This window comes from Heloderma suspectum, chromosome 11 (assembly GCF_057233095.1).
Source record: "Heloderma suspectum isolate Gila_16-S chromosome 11, 16-S_ref, whole genome shotgun sequence".
Classification (NCBI taxonomy): domain Eukaryota; kingdom Metazoa; phylum Chordata; class Lepidosauria; order Squamata; family Helodermatidae; genus Heloderma; species Heloderma suspectum.
In genome coordinates this window covers 44,813,613-44,834,767 of record NC_139468.1, presented here as the reverse complement: position 1 = coordinate 44,834,767, position 21,155 = coordinate 44,813,613, and the positions used below count along the sequence as shown (strand labels likewise).

Here is a 21,155-nt window from a genome sequence, read left to right as displayed (position 1 = left end):
CAGTCAGGACATTTTTCCTGATGTTCAGCCGGAATCTGGCTTCCTGTCACTTGAGCCCATGATTCCGTGTCCTGCACTCTGGGATGACTGAGAAGAGATCCTGGCCTTCCTCTCTGGGACAACCTTTCAAGGACTTGAAGAGCGCTATCCTATCTCTCCTCAGTCTTCTCTTCTCAAGGCTAAACATGCCCAGTTCTTTCCGTCTCTCTTCATAGGGCTTTGTTTCCAGTCCCCTGATCATCTTTGTTGCCCTCCTCTGAACCCTCTCCAGTTTTTCTGTATCCTTCTTAAAATGTGGTGCCCAGAACTGGACACAGTACTCCAGATGAGGCCTAACCAGTGCTGAGTAGCAGGGAACTAGTACTTCCCGGGATTTGGAAGCTACGCTTCTATAAATGCAGCCCAAAGGAGCATTTGCCTTTTTTGCAGCCACATCACATTGTTGGCTCATATTCAGCTTGTGATCGACAACAATTCCAAGATCCTTCTCACTTGTAGTGTTGTTGAGCCACGTATCCCCCATCTTGTAATGGTGCATTTGGTTTCTTTTTCCGAGGTGTAGAACTTGGCATTGATCCCTATTAAGTGTCATTCTGTTGTTTTCTGCCCAGCGCTCCAGGCTATCAAGATCACTTTGAATTTTGTTTCTGTCTTCCAAAGTGTTACCTATCCCGGACTTCCAGTCGGTGCCACGTCGCTCTGGCAGCGTTCTGTGGAGGCTCCACAGGTCACCCCCTCAAATAGCTTTTAAAAGGTTGAAAAACCTTTTCATCTTCCCCTGGAATTAAAAGGGTTTCTTTTTCCGAGAGTACTATCTGGATAAGATCTTGGAAGAACAACTCCTTTTGTGAAGTGGGAGAAGGGCTGGACTCTAAGGTTAGTCTTCCAGAGTGTCACCTATTCAAAGCTGTTTTGAAACTCCTACGTAGTGAGGAGAATTCAGGGCTGACGAGCACCAATTTTAGGTAGTAATTTTGAACTGAAAATACCAACATCTGAGGACCTGCAAAATCTGTTTAAGTGACTGTTTGTAACTATATCTGCTTGCTTTGTCTTTGGAAGAGGGGGATGGCAGCATCAAAGGGAAGGAATAAAGCTGTGGGACCACCGCTGACCCCCCCAACTCCCCCCTTGCCAAAGTTTTCTAGAAATGCTGCAGATGTAGAGGAGTTGCTGGCTTTGATAAAAACTTTGTCTTTTCAACTAGCAGAACAGGCTAATAGGCTAGATACAATCCAAGATTCCATTACTATCCTTCAAGGGGATGTGGATTTAATTAATAGCTCTCTGCAGAAGACGGAATTGAAGGTTAATGCCCTCCAAGAACAGATTTCTGTGCAAGAGACTGCTATGCATGCCTCTCATAATATCCTGTCTGCTAGAATTTCCCAACTGGAGCCATATTCTCGTAGAGCAAATCTGCGTATCCTTGGCATCAAAGATCTGCCTGATGGGATAAGGCTGCCTAAATTCCTGGATAAATTTCTGCATGAGCTACTCGTTCTGCCAGATGATTATTTACTTGATATTGAACATGCATACCATGTTCCAGGTGCAATTCATGGCACCAATGGGAGTGCAACTGTCACAGTCCAATTTCATAGAATCATAGAATAGTAGGGTTGGAAGGGGCCTACACGGCCATCGAGTCCAACCCCATTTGCAAGAGTCTCTACAAAAAATTATATTCTGTGCTTGGCAAGAGAAATGAAAGGACTTTTTTGGGGACCAACTCAAGATAAAGTTATGTTATTTCCGGATTACACTAAAGAAATCACTGACAAAAGAAGGCAATTTACCAAGGCGAGAAATCAGGCAAGACAAATGAATTTACAATATCATATCAAATCTATATTTTGTATTCTTTTTGAAGGCCAGATGAAAAAAAATTTAAATCATGAATTGGCAGAGGCTTGGTTAGCTGGCATACAAAGTAAAGCACAGGAGACATCTTCATGAGCTGAGAATTCTTCAATCAAGATTGCTCTTTGGATTTGTTTAGGCTACAAGGGCTGGGCAGTACGTCAGTGCGGAGAACTGTTTATATACATCCCTGTTTTCTTCTTACTTCTTTTTTATATTAGATATGATATACTGTATATAAAAATCCTATTTGTATGTGTATAGATATGTACACATAGGTGGAAATGATATTTTCTAAAATATAGATACTATAAAATATATTAGTGATTTGTTATTATTTTTTACCCTTTTTCATTTCTTTTTTCTTTTTTTTACTATTATTATTACTTTCATTATTATGAGACTATGATTAGTAATATCTTTGGCTGGCTAAATTTTTAAGTTCTATTATTATATATTAACTGAAGGGCAATATATGGTTAGTGGAAATGAATTGTATGCTTGCTTCCTTGCTATAAGACTGATGATATGACTTCCGGTTGGAACCAATGTGTTGGGAGGTCACCCCTGCTGCCTTCTGAAATCCTCAGGTAGCCAAAATCAACACACAAACAATAGGGCTCTTTTCCAAGGCTTTATTTCCGTTCAACCTAATGACACTTACAGATGCTAATTGCTTGATCCTACAAGTTAGACTTAAGAGAGCTGCCTACTCAGGGGTTCTAACTTTAGGAATCAGTTGATCTCCATTTGGAGGGGAAGGCGGGAAACCTCTGTACTTATGGGCTAGGAAGAGAGAGTCCACCCTTTTCCCATGGGGCATCGGGGCACCGCTGTTGCCATCGCGCCAAGCGGGCTGAGTGCCTCCTCTCAGCGCCCATCATCTCCCACTTGAAGCTGTGCCGGTGCCTAGCATCCAGAAACTGCTGTTGCACCTCCCTCTCCCTGCCAGGGTCACTATCACTCTCAGGAATGTGTACCGGGAGGGGCTTTCCCCCTGGCTGCTCCTCTGAACAGCGCGCGGGTTCCTCTCCTGCGGTTTCTACCTCTTCCTCAGAATCAGAACTGCTTTGGGGCGCTCTGGGCTCCGATCCAACCCTGACGCAATGTCGCCCTTGCAGCATCCCACTGAGTCTCTGCAGGACGCCATCTCAGACAGCTTTTTAAAAAGTTGAAAACCCTTTTCATCTCCCTGCTGGAATTAAAAGGAGGGGCAAAGCAGCGTCTGGATAACATCTTGGAGAAAAGTACTCCCCATGAGGCAGTGGGGGGGCTGGATTCCAGGATTATCTTCCCAGAGCTTAACCACTGCAAAAAGCTGTGCTGAAACTCCTATTTAATAGGAGAAAACAGGGCTGACGTGTTCCATTGTAATATATGGATTAAGAAATATCAGCAACACCTGAGGAATGGTTTAAGAATATCAACAATATTTGAGAATATTTGAGGACTTGCAAGATTTGTTTAAAGAGAAACATGGCTACACCAAGGAGAAGAAAGGGGGTTGCATTGCCGCCCACTCCTCCCATACCACCTTTGTCAAAAGCTCTGAGAACAGATGATGTAGGGGAATTATTTACTTTGATAAAAACTTTATCTTTGCAATTTGCGGAGCAAGCCAAGAGGCTGGATTTAATCCAAAATTCCATCACCGCTCTGCAAGGAGCTGTGGATTTAATTAACGCTTCTTGGCAAAAAAATGGAGACGAAAGTTAACGAGCTACAAGATAGGCTCACAACGAATGAAATCACATCACAAGCTCTTTTCAAAAATATCTCTGCCAGAATTTCTCAACTGGAAGCCTTCACACGCAGATCCAATGTACGTATTATTGGGATTAAAAATCTGCCTACTGATGTAAATTTGCCTACCTTTGTGGACAAGCTTTTGCATGAGACCCTGTGCCATCTGATTATTTATTTGATACTGAGCAGGCATTTCGTGTGCCAAATGCTAAAGGGACTGACCATATGATTACAGTTCAATTTGCAAGAGTCTCAATAAAGAATTATATCCTGCGTTTGGCAAGAGAGGGCAGAAGTCTTTTTTGGAAATAAGATAAAGTTATGTTGTTTCCAGATTACATCAAAGAGGTGGCGAATAAAAGAAAGCAATTCATCAAGGCGAAGAATATGGCAAAACAAATGAACACACAATATTATTTAAAATATCAATATACGACAGAGCAATACGACAATGGAACCAATTACCGAGGGAGGCGGTGGGCTCTCCCACACTGGAGGCGTTCAAGACGAGGCTGGACAGCCATCTGTCAGGGATGCTCTGACTTGGATTCCTGCATTGAGCAGGGGGTTGGACTCGATGGCCTTGTAGGCCCCTTGCAACCCTACTATTCTATGATTCTATCCTGCTACATTTTGCATTGTCTCTGAAGGTCAGACGAAGAAGTTCCTAAACCATGAAATGGTGGAGGCATGGCTGAATGTAAAAATGCGTGAGATTTCTGTTCTAGCCCCATGAGCTGGAATTTTTAAATAAGCTTTGTTAACGGTTTATGTTTAGTCTACATGATTCAGGCTAGGCCAGAAGATATCTGATTATACATATATTCATTTACTTCCTTTCATTTTTCGTCTCTTTTTTATTTTTCTTTAAATTCTCTTTTTCCAAAATAGATATGATATGCTGTATTTAAATGTATTGTTTGAGGATATATTGAACTCAATCATTTATATATCCAGTATAAAATATATCACTGTTGTAAGGTTGCTTTCAAACTTTATTATTATATATTATAATTTCACCTTTTCTTTTTTAAATTACTATTACTATTATTATTATTATTATCATTACTATAAGATTACTCAGTAAGATTTTTGGTTGGTTGAATTGTTAAGCTTAAAGGCAATATATGGTTACTGGGAATGAACTGTAGGCCTGCTTTCTTGATATAAGATTGATGATATGATATTGAAATGAAAGGTTGATTATTAAATTGTAATATTGCTAGTGATATAGGTATAGTTTTTAAAATAGAATGGCATCTGAAGCCATTCATGGGTATTGGAGTTTAAATTTAACCCTTTGAAAGAGGAGAGGGAAGAGGAAGATTGCTTTTTCTTTTCTTTTCCTTTCCTTTTCTTTTTGTTACTGTTGTGTCCTCATAAGAATATTGCATTGTTGGGAAACTGTAGTTATTGATCAGATAGTTGGTATTGTTTATTTCATTTATAAAGACAAAATAAATAAAAAGTATTTTTAAAAAAAGCCTGATGATACGATACTGAAATTTAAGGTTGATTACCTATGCCGTACTGAAGTGCAATATTGGCAATGATATAGGTATAATATCTAAGTAGAATGATACTTGAAGTTTGTATGTAATGCAGTTTAAATTTAATCCTTTTAAGTAACTTTTTATGTTTTTTCTTCTCCCCTTTTGCTTTCCTCTTCCTTTTCTTTCTTCTGATTTTTTTCCTTTCTCTCTCTCTTTTTTTCCCACTTCTCGTTATTGCTGTGTCCTCTTAACAATACTGTATTGTTGGAAACCGTAGATAATGACTGGGTTGTTGGTATTGTTTATTTCATTTATAAAGATAAAAAATAGAATGAAGAGTATTTCCAAAACAAAGTATTAGCTACCCCGCCCTATTTTGTGTCATCTGCAAATTTGATCAGCATTCCCTGCACCTCCTCCTCCAAGTCCTTAATAACAAAGTTGAAGAGCACTGGGCCCAGGACTGAGCCCTGCGGTACCCCACTTGTCACTTCTCCCCAGTTAGAGAAGGTCCCATTGATAAGCACTCTTTGAGTCCGATTCTGTAGCCAACTGTGGATCCACCGGATCGTTGTTTCATCTAGCCCACTTTGAGCTAGTTTGCTCATCAGGATATCATGGGGCACTTTGTCGAAAGTTTTGCTGAAGTCGAGGTATATGATGTCCACAGCATTCCCACAGTCCACAAGGGAGGTGACTTGATCAAAAAATGAGATCAGATTCGTCTGGCAGGATTTGTTCTTGACAAATCCATGTTGGCCTCGAGAAATCACTGCATTGTTTGCAAGGCGCTTACAGATGGATTGCTTTATCATCTGCTCCAGAATTTTCCCAGGGATTGATGTCAGACTGACTGGTCTGTAGTTCCCAGGTTCCTCCTTTTAACCCTTTTTGAAGGTAGGGACAACATTAGCCTTCACCCGTCCTATATGATTTCTCAAAGAGAATAGACAGTGGTTCTGAGAGTTCTTCTGCCAGTTCCTTTATGACTCTAGGATGCAGTTCATCTGGCCCTGGAGATTTGAGCTCATTCAAAGTAATTAGGTGTTCCTTGACCATATGCCTATCGCTCTCAAGCTGCAATCCTGCCCCTTCAGCCTGTACTTCGCCTTTGCCAGGGGGGTCAGAGACCCTCTTTTGGGAGAAGACTGAGCCAAAGTAGGAATTGAGCACCTCTGCCTTTTCTTGGTCATCGGTTATCATTTTGCCATCCTTATTTAATAGTTGAACCACCATTTCTTTCCTCTGTCTTTTACTATGCACGTAGCTGAAGAAAGCCTTTTTGTTGCTTTCAGCATCCCTTGCTAACCTCAGCTCATTCTCAGCTTTAGCCTTCCTGACACCATCCCTGCAATTCTGTGCTACCTGCCTGTACTCTTCCTTTGTTACTTGGCCTTCTTTCCACTTCCTATACATGTCCTTTTTTGTTTTCAGGTCATCTCTAAGCTTTTTGTGAAGCCACATTGGCTTCTTCTGTTGTCTTCCACCTTTTCTTCTTGTTGGAATTGTTTGTAACTGTGCCTTGAGAATTTCCTTTTTTAAAAGCTCCCACCCATCCTGGACTCCTTTTCTCGTTGGAGTCGCTTGCCATGGGACATTACTGATCATTGTTCTGAGTTTATTAAAATCAGCTTTCTTCAAATCCAGGGTACGCGTTTGACTACACTCGGCTTTTGCTTCCCTTAGAAGCAAATTTTGCTTGCTGCCACTCCCAACTATCTTTGAAGTACGATCAACAGAGCATTCCTTCTCCCTCATGGAGACAATTCTTCTCTCTCGGCGTTCACTCATTATGTACTTTGAACAATCGAAGGAGGACAGTAGCAAGGGATTCTTTATCTTGTCAGAGGAAAACCTGAAACTCACACCTTTTCTGGTAGACATCCTTTGTGTGTTCAGCAGGTACCAGACACAGCTTCAAGCATACACCACCACCATCCCAGACATGCTGATAGGTCTAAAATCAGTGGTCTCACAGAGAAATCTCGCCTTGGCACATGGGTGGAGGCTCTACAGGACAGCACTGAAACTGGCAAGAATGAGACTAAGCAACTAAAAGGAGACTGAGCCACTAAAACCCTAATTACAAAGAGGCATAAAGAGCTCCACGAGTTTGTGACCGATACCCAAGACGTTGAGGCTATTTGCATTGAAGTATGTGAGTCTCTCAGCACCTCAGCACTGACGATGGACATATCAGTGTCGCCAAACCATTCTCTACCTCGCTATTTGAGGGAGTGCCTCTCCCTATATATGCCTGCCCGAGAACTGAGATGTGCTGGAGGGGCCCTCTTCTGGGTTCCACCAGTACGAGACATACACTATGGTGGGACGTGGGAGAGGGCCTTCTCTGCTGTGGCACCCTGGTTGTGGAATGTCCTCCCCTTGGAGGCCCAACTGGCACAGACATTGGTCTCATTTCGGCACCAAGTAAAAACGTTGCTTTTTACCAAAGCCTTTGAGGGCTAAATGCATTCCCTAGCACATTGTTTTACCTGTTTTATTGTTTTAGATTTTAACTGGTTTTAGCTTGTTTAATAGTTCACTATGTTTTTAGGTGTTTATTTATTGTTTTATATTGCTTACACTGATTTTATCTGTATGTCACCCTGAGATCTTAATGATATAGGGCGGGATAGAAATGTTTTAAATAAAATAAATACATAAATAAATACCCTACCCTTTCCCGAGATGCAGATCTCAAGAAGGTGTTCAACACATTGCACACCGACTTGAATTTTGCAGTTCTGGGGATAGAGTATGAAGAAATATTGGACACTGACGATGTTGAGAGTGTGCGTGCCATGGCTTTGAGGGACGAGGTCAAATCCTTTGCAAGCTCACTAAATTTCACGAATATCACTACGATCCTTGCCCACCTACCCACGTATTCTCTGCCAAACCCATAGCGCTGGTGCTGAGAGGCTCTTAAGTGCAAGCATTGCACTCAGAAGGAAAAGCGGGGCCCAACTATCTGTAGAAAGAGAAAGCATCTGTCTGTACATCCATTATAATATGCCACCATTGACTAACCCCAGACCAGCTGCTTTGCAATGGCTCAGAAGAAGGAACGCAGGGCCTAAGGCACACAAACAGGAGTATTTTGAGGATATTTACAAGGAAGTGATGAAGGCTGGAGTTGGACTCGATGGCCTTGTAGGCCCCTTCCAACCCTACTATTCTATGATTCTAAGGTGAACAAAAGGAGTTCTGGCAAAGAAGAAGTTGTTTTAATATGGTTTGGGCAATTTGCTTTAAGTATGGAATCTGAGCACATTCTACCCTTACATAATGTGTGTTACATGCCATCCTTGACGTTGCCTGTTGTTTAAGTTCTTAATAAACGTTTATGCATAACACGTGTCAAATTTTTCCAAAGGTACATCTACTAGCTTTCCAATTGCATAATTTTTTTCCATCTGAACAATGTGTGTCCAGCTGAATGCTAAAAAAAAAAAAACCTTGTTGAGTATAGGAAGGAAAACCATGTTGTCTTACCCCAAGAATACTACTTGGCTAAAAATCACTATAAAACACTGCTAGCTCAAAAGAAGAAACAAGCAGTTCAAAATGGGTGGAAGGTTCTGATAGATTCTTCGTTAAATAATATTTCTAAATTTTTGTGGGCACTGGTCACTGGCACTTTGGGCGATTCTTCAGGCTTAATTAGCTGTAATATTCCAGCTGATATTTGGGAGTGTCATTTTTCCAAAATGTTTGTGGAATCCAGGGAGCAGCCAATGGAAAATTTATTTCCCCTGAAATGGGACCTGGACTTCAATCATCTGTCTTAAACCAGGGAAGGCCCCGGGATTAGATTCAATTACTTCTGAAATCTTGAAGGCTAATCCAGAATGGTGGGCTCCCCTTCTAGCTAATCATTTCACACATATTAATAATACTGGCCAACTCCCCCTGGCATGGCTGGAGGCTACTGTGATCCCAATATTTAAAAAAGGTGATAGAGAGGATCCATCAAACTATAGCCCCATCAGTTTACTGTCAGTTGTATGCCAGCAACCTAAATTTGAGGCTCACCCTGTGGACAGAGGAGGAAAATATCCTGGGGAAAGAACAAGCAGGTTTCATCAGGAAGGGCAAACCAACTCTCAACCATTGTCTAGTCTTATGTCATCTGACAGAGAAATATATGAACTATTTTGGAAATGGTCTGTTTGTTGCCTTTATAGATCTGAAATCTGCTTTCAATACAATATCAAGAGACAGATTATGGGCTAAATTATATCATTCCTCCACTGACAAAAGATTGCTCTATCTTATTCAGCGTCTCTATCAACAGGCTACACTCCGAGTACGGTGCGGGTTGGAGGGCAATCTGACAAAATCCATTCTAGCCACTAACGGGATTCGTCAGGGCTGTATATTATCCCCTACGCTATTTAACCTTTATTTAAATGACTTGATTGGGAATTGTTTAGCATCTGATTTTCACATACCAAAATTAGCAGGGACTAAAGTCCCACTATTGTTGTATGTGGATGATGCTGTTCTTATGTCATTCTCTAAAACAGGCCTTAAACGTTTATTACATTTATTCTTGACCCAACCCTGCTCTTGGCACCCCAGGTGGAGGCAATGGTGAGAAGCGACTGTTATCAACTTTGCCTGATACATCAGCTACGCCCATTCCTGGAACATGTGGACCTGGCAATAGTGATGCATGTGCTGGTGACCTCTAGTCTTGGTTTCTGGAATGCACTGTACTTGGGGCTGCCTGTATATTTAATTTGGAAACTTCAACTGGTACAAAATATGGCAGCCGGGTTGGTCTCTGGGACACCCTGTGGAGAACATATTACACTGGTTTTAAAATCTTTACACTGGCTGCCAATTTGTTTCCAAGCAAGATATAAAGTGCTGGTTCTTACCTTTAAGGCCTTACATGGTCTAGGTCCAAGGTGCCTTAGGGAGTGCCTCCTCCCCTACATCCCAGTCCACCACTGCAGGTCCTCTGAGGGCTCTCTGCTGCAGCTGCCTAAGGTGAGACTGGCAGCCACACGCAAGAGGGCCTCCTCCTTTGCTGCCCTCAATTGTGGAATGACCTGCCAGTTGAAATGTGCCTGCTGACCATGTTGAAGGTTTTTAAGCAGGCACCGAAGCTCCATTATTCCGGCAGGCCTCCCCCTCCCCGCTTGAGAACTCTTGCTCCTTCTGCTGACCTTTGTATACTGTTTTGAAGCTGTGTTGTTTTAATGTTGGATTTTTTAAAAATTGTTTTTAGTTCAAAGCTGTTTTTAGTTATATGTTGTTTGTATATACTGTATATGCTTTTATGTAAATGTTTTTAAAATTTTGTATATTGTATTTCAAGGTTTTAACTTTTGTAAACTGCCCAGAGCGCTTCCGCTGTGGGGCGGCAATAAACAGCAGCAGCAGCATGTTATGACCTATTGTAAAGATAATCTATTGACAGTTAGCTTTAGTAAAAGAAAGATTATGGTTTTTCCTAGACACAGATCAACAAATAAGTGGACAACAGAAGGACACTATATAGAGCAAGTCAAGAAGTTTAGATATCTGGGTATTATGTTTTCTTCTCCACTCTCTTGGGCCACCCACAGATGGTCTGCAGCCCAGGCTGCCCAGAATGCTATTAAGGGGAACAATTCATTCCTGCTGCTTTACAAATATTCAAGGCTAACACATTGTCCCAATTGTTGTATGGTGCACCAATATGGATTCAGGGGTTTAATTCGACAGTGGAGAGTGATCTTTCAGACTTCTTGTACTCGCTTTTTGGAATGCCAAGATGTGTGTCATCCGCTGGCCTGCGATTGGCGGCTGGCCTTGCATGTACAGAATGCAGGGCCTGGCCCCTTGCCTTCCGATATTGGCTTATAGTTGTATACATTAACTCATCTTTAAGTTACCTTTTATCTTTTACAAAAAGATGTTTTTACCACTTCATGGTTTAAAGGTTTTACTATTTAACTGCATTTATTAGGCCTTCCTATGGATTTCCTCTGCACATGAGATTATTCTGTTGTAAAAACCATTTTGGAACAACAGATCAACAATACTGATTTTCAATATTCTTTATCAAATGCTCATAGAACCTGCTATTCCATACACTCTGGTTTCACTTTTGAATTCCCTAGATATGCCAGATATCTGGATAATTTGACTATCCCCAAGTATCGTCATGTCTTCTCTAGGGTTATATTTAACTGCCTTCTGCAGTATTGCAATACTGGAAGGGCGCTACCAGGGTGTCCCATATCATTTGTGTCCCTGTGGAGATGAAGCAGTTGAAACTTTAAGTCATATTCTTAATGCAGCCTTCATAGGAAGGAATGTAATAGACTGCTTTGCCCTATTATGAGGAAAAGCCCTGGAAGGACATCGGAACAGTATCTGGAACATTCCTTGGCTGGTACAAACAAGCCAAGGACAGAGTTAGCGGTTAAGTCCCCCTTCTCCACTCAAAGGTCTTGTAAGATTATTTCTTCATCCTAATTGTAATTTATATTCCATGCTTTTATCTTTTGTATCACACTGTGTTCTAATTATGGCCATATATTTTAAATGTTTTAATGTGTATGTTTTAATTACTATTTCTTAAGCTTGTTGTGTAATGAATTATTATTTTTATGCTTTTAATTATTACAATCCACTATTTGTTTGTTCTAATGGATCTGTGACCGCATAATAAAATGAACTGAACCCTGGTTGGTGGGTTCTGGTGGGCATAGTTGGGAGAGGCTCATACCTCCCCCTTCATCCAACCATATTTCTGTTATATCCATCAGGTCAGCCTGCTCTACCTGAATCAGTTCATAAATGGCCAACCTCCAATCCCCTTGGCCAACCTGCAATCCAGCAGATCACCCTGAGGGTACTGCAGTAAGGCCACCAATGCTATCCAGGTTGGAGGGTGAGATGGAAGGGGAAGAATGCATAATAGCAAATTTGCCTTCCCTCAATTGCCACACCCAACATGCATCCACCATTGCGCCCCTTGCCCATTATCACATCTATGGTAGCCCCTCCTAACTTTCCCTCTTCCATACATACTGGGCCCACCAAAAATTACTGACCTGGTACAGAAAGTATTTTCAACCCACTAATAGGTCAAGAATTCAAACATGACCAAGCAACCCAGCAATCCCTCTCCCACAATTCCTCAACCAACCAGGCTCTCAATTTATCACAACCACCCTGTTCATAAACTCCATTCATACACAGTTACATCCACAAAGTCTACAGATCCATTCAGTATTATTTCTCAGAGTTCTACTAACTATCCAGGGGAACATATTCAAGAGATAGAGGATTTTAATCACTGGAAAGAAGGAAGAGATAAACTCTTCTAGAATCCCAGTACTTGCGGGACACAATCCACCCTGGTCTTCCATCAGCACAGTGTGGAGTCACAGATGCAGCTACAAGATCTTACAAATACTGAAGTTAAGATTTCTTAAGCAGAACATTTTCTGTACCTATCCCTACCACCACTCCCACATTCAAAAGCTCCTTCTATTCCCAGACAAGCAAAAGTTACCTTGGGAAGGCCAATTTCAGCCATTGCATTCAGCCACTGAATCACATTGTCTGTATGCCGGAAGTGGAGGCCCGTAGCCTGAAACGCAGAAGGAGAGAACATGAAAGTGCATGAACAATCAGGCAGGCAGCCTGCAGTACTTGGATGGATGGGTGGATGGATGGATGGGTCTGTTAGCAGCCGCGTGCACCCAGAAGCCAGGCTGGGCTGGCGCGAGGAATCATGCTGAAGTGTTGACATAGGAAAACTGTTCCCTGAGCCTCACTGTAGCAATACGGGCATTTCCACACCCTCCTTTTTTAGGAAGGTTTCCAGTAGAACTACAACTGTCTACTCACTGATGCAATGTTTGTATTTCCTTATTGACAGATGTCGCACAGTGATGTTGGCAGGCAGTTCTGCTGGAGAAAGGCCAGCTATCAATTCTTAATGAAAAAATTAATCATTGGGGCTTGACAACTGAAGCTGCCTCTCATTGTCTGTATTTTTATTATCCTTGTCTGTATTTTTCAGAAGTCACTGTATTATTTATTACTTGTTTAGTCCTTTTCTGTCAATACCAGCAACTTCTCAGTCAGCAGAACAGGAAGCGCCCCGCTACCTTGTATCTGGTCTGCTCCCGATCGTAGATCTTCTTGAGAGACACCACCTCTGGGGAGAAGAAGTGTCCAAGTTTGGCCAGATAGACCCCATTCCTGAGCCCCTCCTCCAGCTCTGTTGTGGGGGGCAGCTCCTCACTAAGGCAGGCCTCCATCCACCTGGAAACAGAGGGCAAGTGTCAGAGGGGAAGGCGGGGGGGAAGCATGTCCAGTGCAATCACACCTCAAATTCCATTTATTTTTTTAAATAAATTTGCATGCCTCTTTTCAATAAATAATTACCAGGGTGGTTCATGAGGAGTTAATAAACCAGCACATTGTACAAGCACAAAACATCAAAACAGACAGGAGGATAAATAGCAACAGTAAAGCAATTAGATATTAACATCTCATCAGGTGTTAAAAAGCCCTGGAAAATAAAGAAGGAGCAAGTCCCTGGCATGTAAAGAATGGGTACTCCAGGACCTGAAAGTCTCTCTCCGATTGCAGAGTCACCATTCTAATCAAGCTACCCAAGGCAAATCCTGAATTCGTCAGTCAGGAACTAGCCAGGAAAAATGCTATTCGTGAAGTGCTGTTCCTGAACCCATGTTTGTGGTTTTACTTCCAGTCTCTCTTTTTGCTTGATCAAGTAAAATAGCAGCCAGTCTAAGCTTGATTGTGTTAATCTAACTAACTTCTCCATCCTGTATTAAAGTCATATGTTTAGTAGTCTTGCATATTCTGTAATAAAGCCTATTTCATTTGATTCAAGTCTTGGTTCATATTCATTCATTAACATCCCCTTGATATAAATGTAAAGTGCATCCTCCCTGTGGTGCACCTTAACTCTGGGCCCAAGATCTATCCTGACAGGTGTCACTTGATTACACATGTACAGGGTGCAACCCCAGCCAGAATGGTGGTTGAATACCACCATCCCAGGCAGATGAACCACCCCACTAGGAGCACCCCTGTCTTGCCAGGAATGAACTTCAATTTATTGGCCTTCATCCAGTCTATTACTGACCTTAGACACTAAATTTAGCACTTCCACTGGTTCACCTGAATTCAGCGTAAAAGAGAAAGAGCTGCCTGTCTGTAGAGCATACAGCTACTGACCATCAGCTATATGATTTCTGAAGAGTGTAACCTTAGCAGCCAATGGCTGGGGCATACACTGTCATGAGCATACTGATAATGTCTACTCCAAAACCTTCACTGACCTCACTCAGTGGTTTTATTTAGCACAGGAGTCAAGACAGAACGCCATGGGACCCCATACCACAAATGCCAGAGGGCTAAGCAGAAGTCCCACAACATACTATAACCGTCTTCTGGATGCTCCTGATTTCTAACCTAGACAGCCTACAATAGAGGCCATCATGGCCAAGGCTTCTCAAAGAGGTGTGAAAAAAATTAGTGGGGTCACACTCACCCTGTCATTCCCCTGGCATAGGTCAATCTTCAGGGTGACCAAGGTGTTGGAAAGTCTGATATGGCTTAAAGCAGAGTTGCTTTATACAGAGAAAAGGTGGTGACACAGCATTCAGTATCGGAAGCAATAAACGCAGGCTAGAGCCAGTTTAAAAGACGTTCAAATCAACTTACTTTATTGGTGCTTTATACACATTGTCAGAGAATGCTATCTAACACTGTTTAACTGCAAGCACCCCCTAAAGCTGGGTGTGTGAGTATAAGTATGGGAAGGCATGAGATAGGGTTACTTGCTTCCTTCAGGGAAAGACCACATGGCACTGCTGCAGAGGCAAGAGGAGAAGAAGAAAGAAGAAGGGAAGAGAGCAGGGAGAAGGAACTGATCAAATTACAGGATAACAAGGGGGATGAACAAGACATGTTCTCTGTCATCCCCTAGTGTCTGGAAGCATGCAGAGTTTTTCCTGTTATCCAAAGCAAGGCAACATCAGTGTCAAAAGCAGGCCTAAAACTGGATTGAAATGGATCCCGGTGTGCCTGGAGTTGCATGGCAACCACATTGTATGCCTCGGCCGTGGGCTGCTAAGGTTTGGAGGTGGTGAGATAATGACAAGCCAGATCCAGGTTTGCTTACAAGGAGACTTTATTGAGTACTTACAGCACCCAGGCAGCTTCTCTGAACACAGAGCCATGAGGTAAATGGGTTATATGCCATACATGTTAGCAGTGAGGCAGCATGACAGCAGCAAGCATTAATTAGCGTTCATCCGCAACTTTCCCAGCATAGACTAACAGCCCCATGTCAGAGGGGAAAAAAATCAGAACCTTCCCAGCACAGATACCTGTAGCTTAGCATAAACAGAGCCTCATTTATCAGGCGCATCTTAGGACCTGATAAGATAAACGGTAGCTCATTAGCATGGAACGTGCTGAGGCGGCGATATCGACCTTTGACTCATCTTACCAGCCAAAAGGCCCACTAGCAAGGAAATTGCACTTAATAATGAACCAAAGCAAAGCATTATGGACCTCTAGGCCCCTTTAAAACTTGGTAACAGGCCTGGCACACACTTCTAACCTAATTAAATCATGGCAACCACCTACACAAGCAACTAGCCAGGAAGGGAGTATTAGTGACTGGCCAGTAATTGTTACCATTCTCAGGGTCCAATGAGGCTTGCTTCAGAAGCAGCCTCACAGCTGCCTCCTTCACAGTGGTTAGGACTGCCTGCTCTGATAAGCAGGCATCAGCAACTTCCTGCACCTAGCCAATCAACACTACTGTTAGGTAAATCAACAGCTGGCTAAATAACTAGACACCATGAGTGCTTGTTAATGGAGAGGGGTCTCAAGTGGGGTGCTACATGGCCCTATACTGTTCAGCATTTTAATAAAGGACTTGGAAGAGGGCACAGAAAGGATGCTTGTTTTATTTAAATTCAACAGAAATAACTCTAAAGTCCTGCACTGAGACACCAATCCGCCCCCCTTGACAATGGCACAAGTACAGGATAGGGAAAACCTGGCATGGCAACAGTACATGTGAAAAAGACCCAGGGGCTTAATGGATCCCCAGCTGAACATCAGCCAACAGTGTGATGAGGCTGCTAAAAAAAAATGGTAATACAACCTTAGATTATATTCACAGTAGCAGAGTATCCAGATCATAAGAAGTAATAGTTCCACTCTGTTCTGTGCTGGTCAGGCTCAATCTGGAGTACTGTGTCCAGTTCTGGGTGCCATACATTAAGGAGGACATTGACAAAGTGGAGCATATCCAGCAAAGGGCAACCAGGATGGTGCAGGGTCTGGAAACCAAGATCTGTGAGAAAGGGCTGGAAGGGCTGAGTACGTTTAGCCTGGAGAAGAAAAGATTAAGAATCATAGCAGGGTTGGAAGGGGCCTACAAGGCCATCAAGTCCAACCCCTGCTCAATGCAGGAATCCAAGTCACAGCAGCCCTGGCAGATGGCTCTCCAGCCTCGTCTTAAGTCCCTCCAGTGTGGAGAGCCCGCCGCCTCCCTAGGGAACGGGTTCCATTGTCGTATTGCTCTGACAGTCAGGACGTTTTTCCTGATGTTCAGCCGGAGTCCGGCTTCCTGTCACTGGAGCCCAGTATTCCGTGCTCTCCTTCGAGCACCTTGTCCATGTTCTCCAGCTGCAACAACTGAAATGCATCTTAAGAGGCAGGACTGAATGGTGCTCTGGAGATGTGCAGCCCTTGCCTGAACTGGAGAAATCCTCATGCTTGGGGGAGGGGTTACTGCCACAGTTTCCCTCAGGCTCTCATGTCCAGCAGTTAAGTATTGTGAGGAGGGAGCCCGTTCCGCCTCCTTTTCCCCAAATCCTCTTCTGAAGCAATCCTGGCTTGCTTCAGGTTCTTTATCAATGCACAACATTCTGAAAGAAACAGAGATCTTTCTGGCAGCTGCCACAGCTCCTTTTGCAACAACTCCTTCCAAGCTCAGAGTGCAAAGAAACCCCGGGGAGGAAACACCACAGAGCGACTCAGGAAGCAACCAGTCTGCTGCACTTTAGGTGGAGCAGCTTTGGCAAGCGCCTGGCAGGCCGAGCCAGCAACAGCCAGCACTTGCCCACGTGAGGGTAGCCATGCCCATCCCTGTGCTGCTCAAGGGGGGGGGGGAGTACTTCAGCTTTAGTGCAGTGCTGCTGTTGCTGCATTAATCCTTGTAAATCATTTTGATGTTCTTAAAATGAATATGAATGCATTTGTTTGATTGAAAGCAACTCTGCTTCTGGTTCTTGGAATCACATTAGCAACCCCTTAATTGCGCCCCAAACTTGTTAATTCTCAGAACAAGCTGTCCTTAACATCCCTACACAGGAAAAGTAACTATTCTGAACTACAAGATTAAACTCTGCCATTATTTTTTTTAAATAGCTGTCATCTGATTATAATTCCGATGAAACAGAATTGTGCACATACTGGTGCATGTCTATTTGTTAAGTTTAGAGCTTTGTGCTCTGACTGGGGGTGGGATTGTGCCGAGCCTTTTTAATAGCAAGAGGGCAAATGTTTCCTAATTTGCCCTTAAGATCAGAAAGCAGCGAGAAATTGTGCTGCTGAGAGGGGGACATCTCTTTCACTGAAAAGCAGCCTAGCCTCTCCCAACTCTCAAGGTCCATCAGATTCTGGAAAAGGGGGGTGAGGGAGTAACAATAATTTCTGAGCCTCTTCACACTGTTTCTCACACCTCCTGGCCTGGGTGCAGCAGGAAGCCCCAGTACCTTCTAGCAACTAAGAAACTGTTGCTTTGATCTGCTGTTTTCTTTAAAACTTAAAAAAAAACTAGAATAGTAGAACCACTTCAATCAAGAGCTGGCAGTTACGTTGAGGAGGAGGAATTGCCCTGTCCTGCCCACGGAGCTATGACCCGTCCCACTGGTGCTATACTCCTCAAAAGTGCAATGTGTGGAAAGTCCATCACAACTCCACTTCTAGGTTACAGTGGAAAAGCAATGAAATTAGTGCTAGGAGCCTTCCATCTCGAAGCACCCGCCATCTTAAAAGGCAGAAGACTTTCAAATTAAGAACACAAGAAGACCATAAGAAGAGCCAAGCTGAATCAGACCAAAGGCCTATTGAGCCGAGCATTCTGTTCTCACAGTGGCCAACCAGCTGCCTGTGGGAAGCCAGCCTCATGCTTCCAGTTGTGTTCCTCAGCGACTGGTATGCAGAGGCACACCGCCTCTGATACTGGAGGTAGAATATAGCCATCCAGACCAGTAGCCACTGATAGTCTTCTCCTCCATAAATGTGTCTAACCCCCTTTTAAAGCCTCACTATGTCTTGTGGTAGCGAATTCCATAGTTTCACTACCCGCTGTGTGAAGAAGTACTTCCTTTTATCTCTCCTGAATCTCCCACTAATCATGGGATGACCCCAGGTTCTAGTATTATCAGAGAGGGAGAAAAATGTCTCCTTATACACATTGTCCACATCATGCATAATTTTGTACCCCTGCATCATGTCTCCCCGTATTCACTTTTTTCCTAAGCTACAGTCCCCACCGGTGTAACCTTTCCTCGGAAGGGAGCTGCTCCAGCCCCCTGATCATTGTGATGGCCCCTTTCCGCACCTTCTCCACTCTACAATATCCTCTTTGAGGTGTGATGACCAGAATTGTAAACAATATTCAAAGTGTGGTTGCACCAGAGGGCAGTATGAGGGCATGTATGATATCGGCATTTATTTTTTATTCTTTTCCTAATTATGCCCAACATGGAATTTGCCTTTTTTCACTGGGCTAACATTTTTGTCAAGCTGTCCACTCACAACCCTAAGATCTCTTTCTTCCCCAGTCAGTCACTGCCAGCTCAGATCCCATCAGTGTGCACTGTTTAGGTTCTGCTAGGTGCTGTGATGGTTTCAGACTGCACCCAGGACCCTTGGGACGAAGGAAGAAACAAACAAACATGGTTAACCCTAGTCACACCGTCACAGCTTTGAGAAGACTGTTCCATGGCATGCCTATAGAATTGCCCTGGCTTTCTCGTTCCTGCTTCCGGGAGCCATACCGCTAGGTCAGAACACCCACGCTGACTCCAACTGCCCATCATTCTGATCAAGGCAGGCAGGAAACCAGCCAGCTGAGGCTGGGGGAGCCAGCACGCCGGGCTGGCCTTGGCCAAGGAAGGCAGGCGGCTTGCTGGCTTGCTCTTCCCATCCCCCCAACCTGCAGAACTTCAACAGCCTGCCTCCACGTACTTTTCCCTGTCCTACTTCTACTCTACCAGCAAACACCTCTGGAAGAAAGAGAAACACACAAGATTACCCATGTGCTAGAAATAAAACCCAACACAAGGAAAGAGCTAGGAAAAGGAATCCTGCCCCCAGCAGACAAACCAGAAATGGAAGTTACTTTCCAAGTGATAAGCATCATTTCTTGGGAACAGTGGCCAAACCATAAGACTGCTCAGTTCCAACCTCTTCCTCCGACACCCACTGCAAGTAACTTTCCAGTGAGTGGCTTGAGCAAGCAATTCTACCAAATTTAAAACATGACATCATCCCACACCACACCCAGAGTCTCTGTGGCATTACATTTGCTTGCACTGGGGGACTGAGTAACACAGCTAATGCTGGGAAAGCCCAGAGCCCAGACAGGATGCTGTACTTAGCTGTTCTAAATCCCCAACTTCCCGGATCCCCAGCCAGCTAGACTCCACAAAAGAGGGGCTTATATTTGGTACTCTAAGGAACCATCCCATGGCTTCCTCAATCATAACAAGGACAAACGGCTTCTCTATTCAGACCCCTCACTCCAGTCCAACACACACTAATGTAACAGCACCTCAGCAAGTTTTTTAAGCATCTCTGGACTCCCACCAGAGCTCCAAATGTCCCCCATTAATCCATAGCAGCACTGCAGCAAACAGCAACAGATCACGCATGTAGGAGGGGAGAATAAGCTCAAGAGCAGCCTGGCAGTTGAATCTGCACAGGAGGCCACAGGGACTGGAGCAGATGGACAAAGATGACGGGGGAGACCATGGGAAAGAGCTCTGCTCAGGGAGTGTCCAGCAGCCACAGAGCATCCCCAACTCTTATCTCAGATTCATCAGGGAGGGGAACACACTCCCCAAACCAGCGCATCCCCTACAGAAAGAGAGAAGTGACAGCTAGGCATAGAAAAACAGTTTGTCAGCAGCCTGTTCCTGTTTCTGCAAACTGCTGCGCCTGTAATGATCATCAGCTTAGAAAGAAATGAATGCATGCACACCCAACCTGATCCACAGAGTCAAAGCAACCCATCAATAAGAGCAATTAGAAACTTCATAAAATAAAAAAGAACCCAACAAATCCAGAGCTACTTCAGAGAAAGCTGAGGAGAGAGAAAACAATCTCAGCACAGCAGGGACAAAGTGGGGGGTGGGTGAAGGAAGAAAACAAACCTGTTTAACTGGTCTGGCTGCCCTCTCAACTACTTTCCATTTCAAAGCCAAAAACCCGCCAGGGGCAAGAAGAAGCATGGCCAGACAGTAATGCTCCTGGTAGCCCCAGACCACGGGAGGAGGCGTTGTCTCTTTCCTTGGACCCCAGGCAGGATTCCCAGAAGCGGCCCCCTCTCCTCCCCTCCAGCAAGGTCGTGGAGGGGCATCTCGAAGCACAGCTCCCAGCACCCCCACCAGACTCGCTCTTGGAGGGGGGGAAAGCCGCCTCTGAGCCGCCATTCCAGCCTCAAGAGACCCCCAGGCTCCACTCTCCAGGCAAACTGGGACACTTCACGAGGCCACAGAAAGCCCTCGCAGTGGAGCCACCTCACCAGCCCCAACAGCTTGCCTCCCGCTTCCTTTTCCTGACTGCCCACCCCTGTTCAGCATGGCATCTCCTTCTGGCCCCTTCAGCCCCCTATTGCTGCTTTGCAAGTCGGCCTTCTCCCCGGCTCTTGCCTCTGGCCCTTTGATACTTGCCAGCCTCCAACTCTTCATAGAATCATAGAGTCAAAGAATAGTAGGGTTGCAAGGGGCCTACAAGGCCATCGAGTCCAACCCC

The 21,155-nt window shown here is 44.0% G+C and overlaps 1 protein-coding gene across 2 annotated transcripts in view; it reads right to left on the bottom strand.

Annotated features, from left to right (window-relative positions):
• IQGAP1 (IQ motif containing GTPase activating protein 1) overlaps positions 1-21,155 on the bottom strand; it is a 190,814-nt gene that overhangs the window by 149,026 nt on the left and 20,633 nt on the right. Inside the window, exons 3-4 of one of the 2 annotated variants that reach the window (XM_084817840.1) lie at positions 13,226-13,382; positions 12,625-12,702 (exon numbers count right to left, since the gene is read on the bottom strand). In XM_084817840.1, coding sequence (XP_084673966.1) covers positions 12,625-12,702; positions 13,226-13,382 — 235 coding nt within the window. Of the gene's footprint in view, positions 1-12,624; positions 12,703-13,225; positions 13,383-21,155 lie in introns of those variants that run through there. The other variant, XM_084817841.1, reaches the window with a different exon arrangement.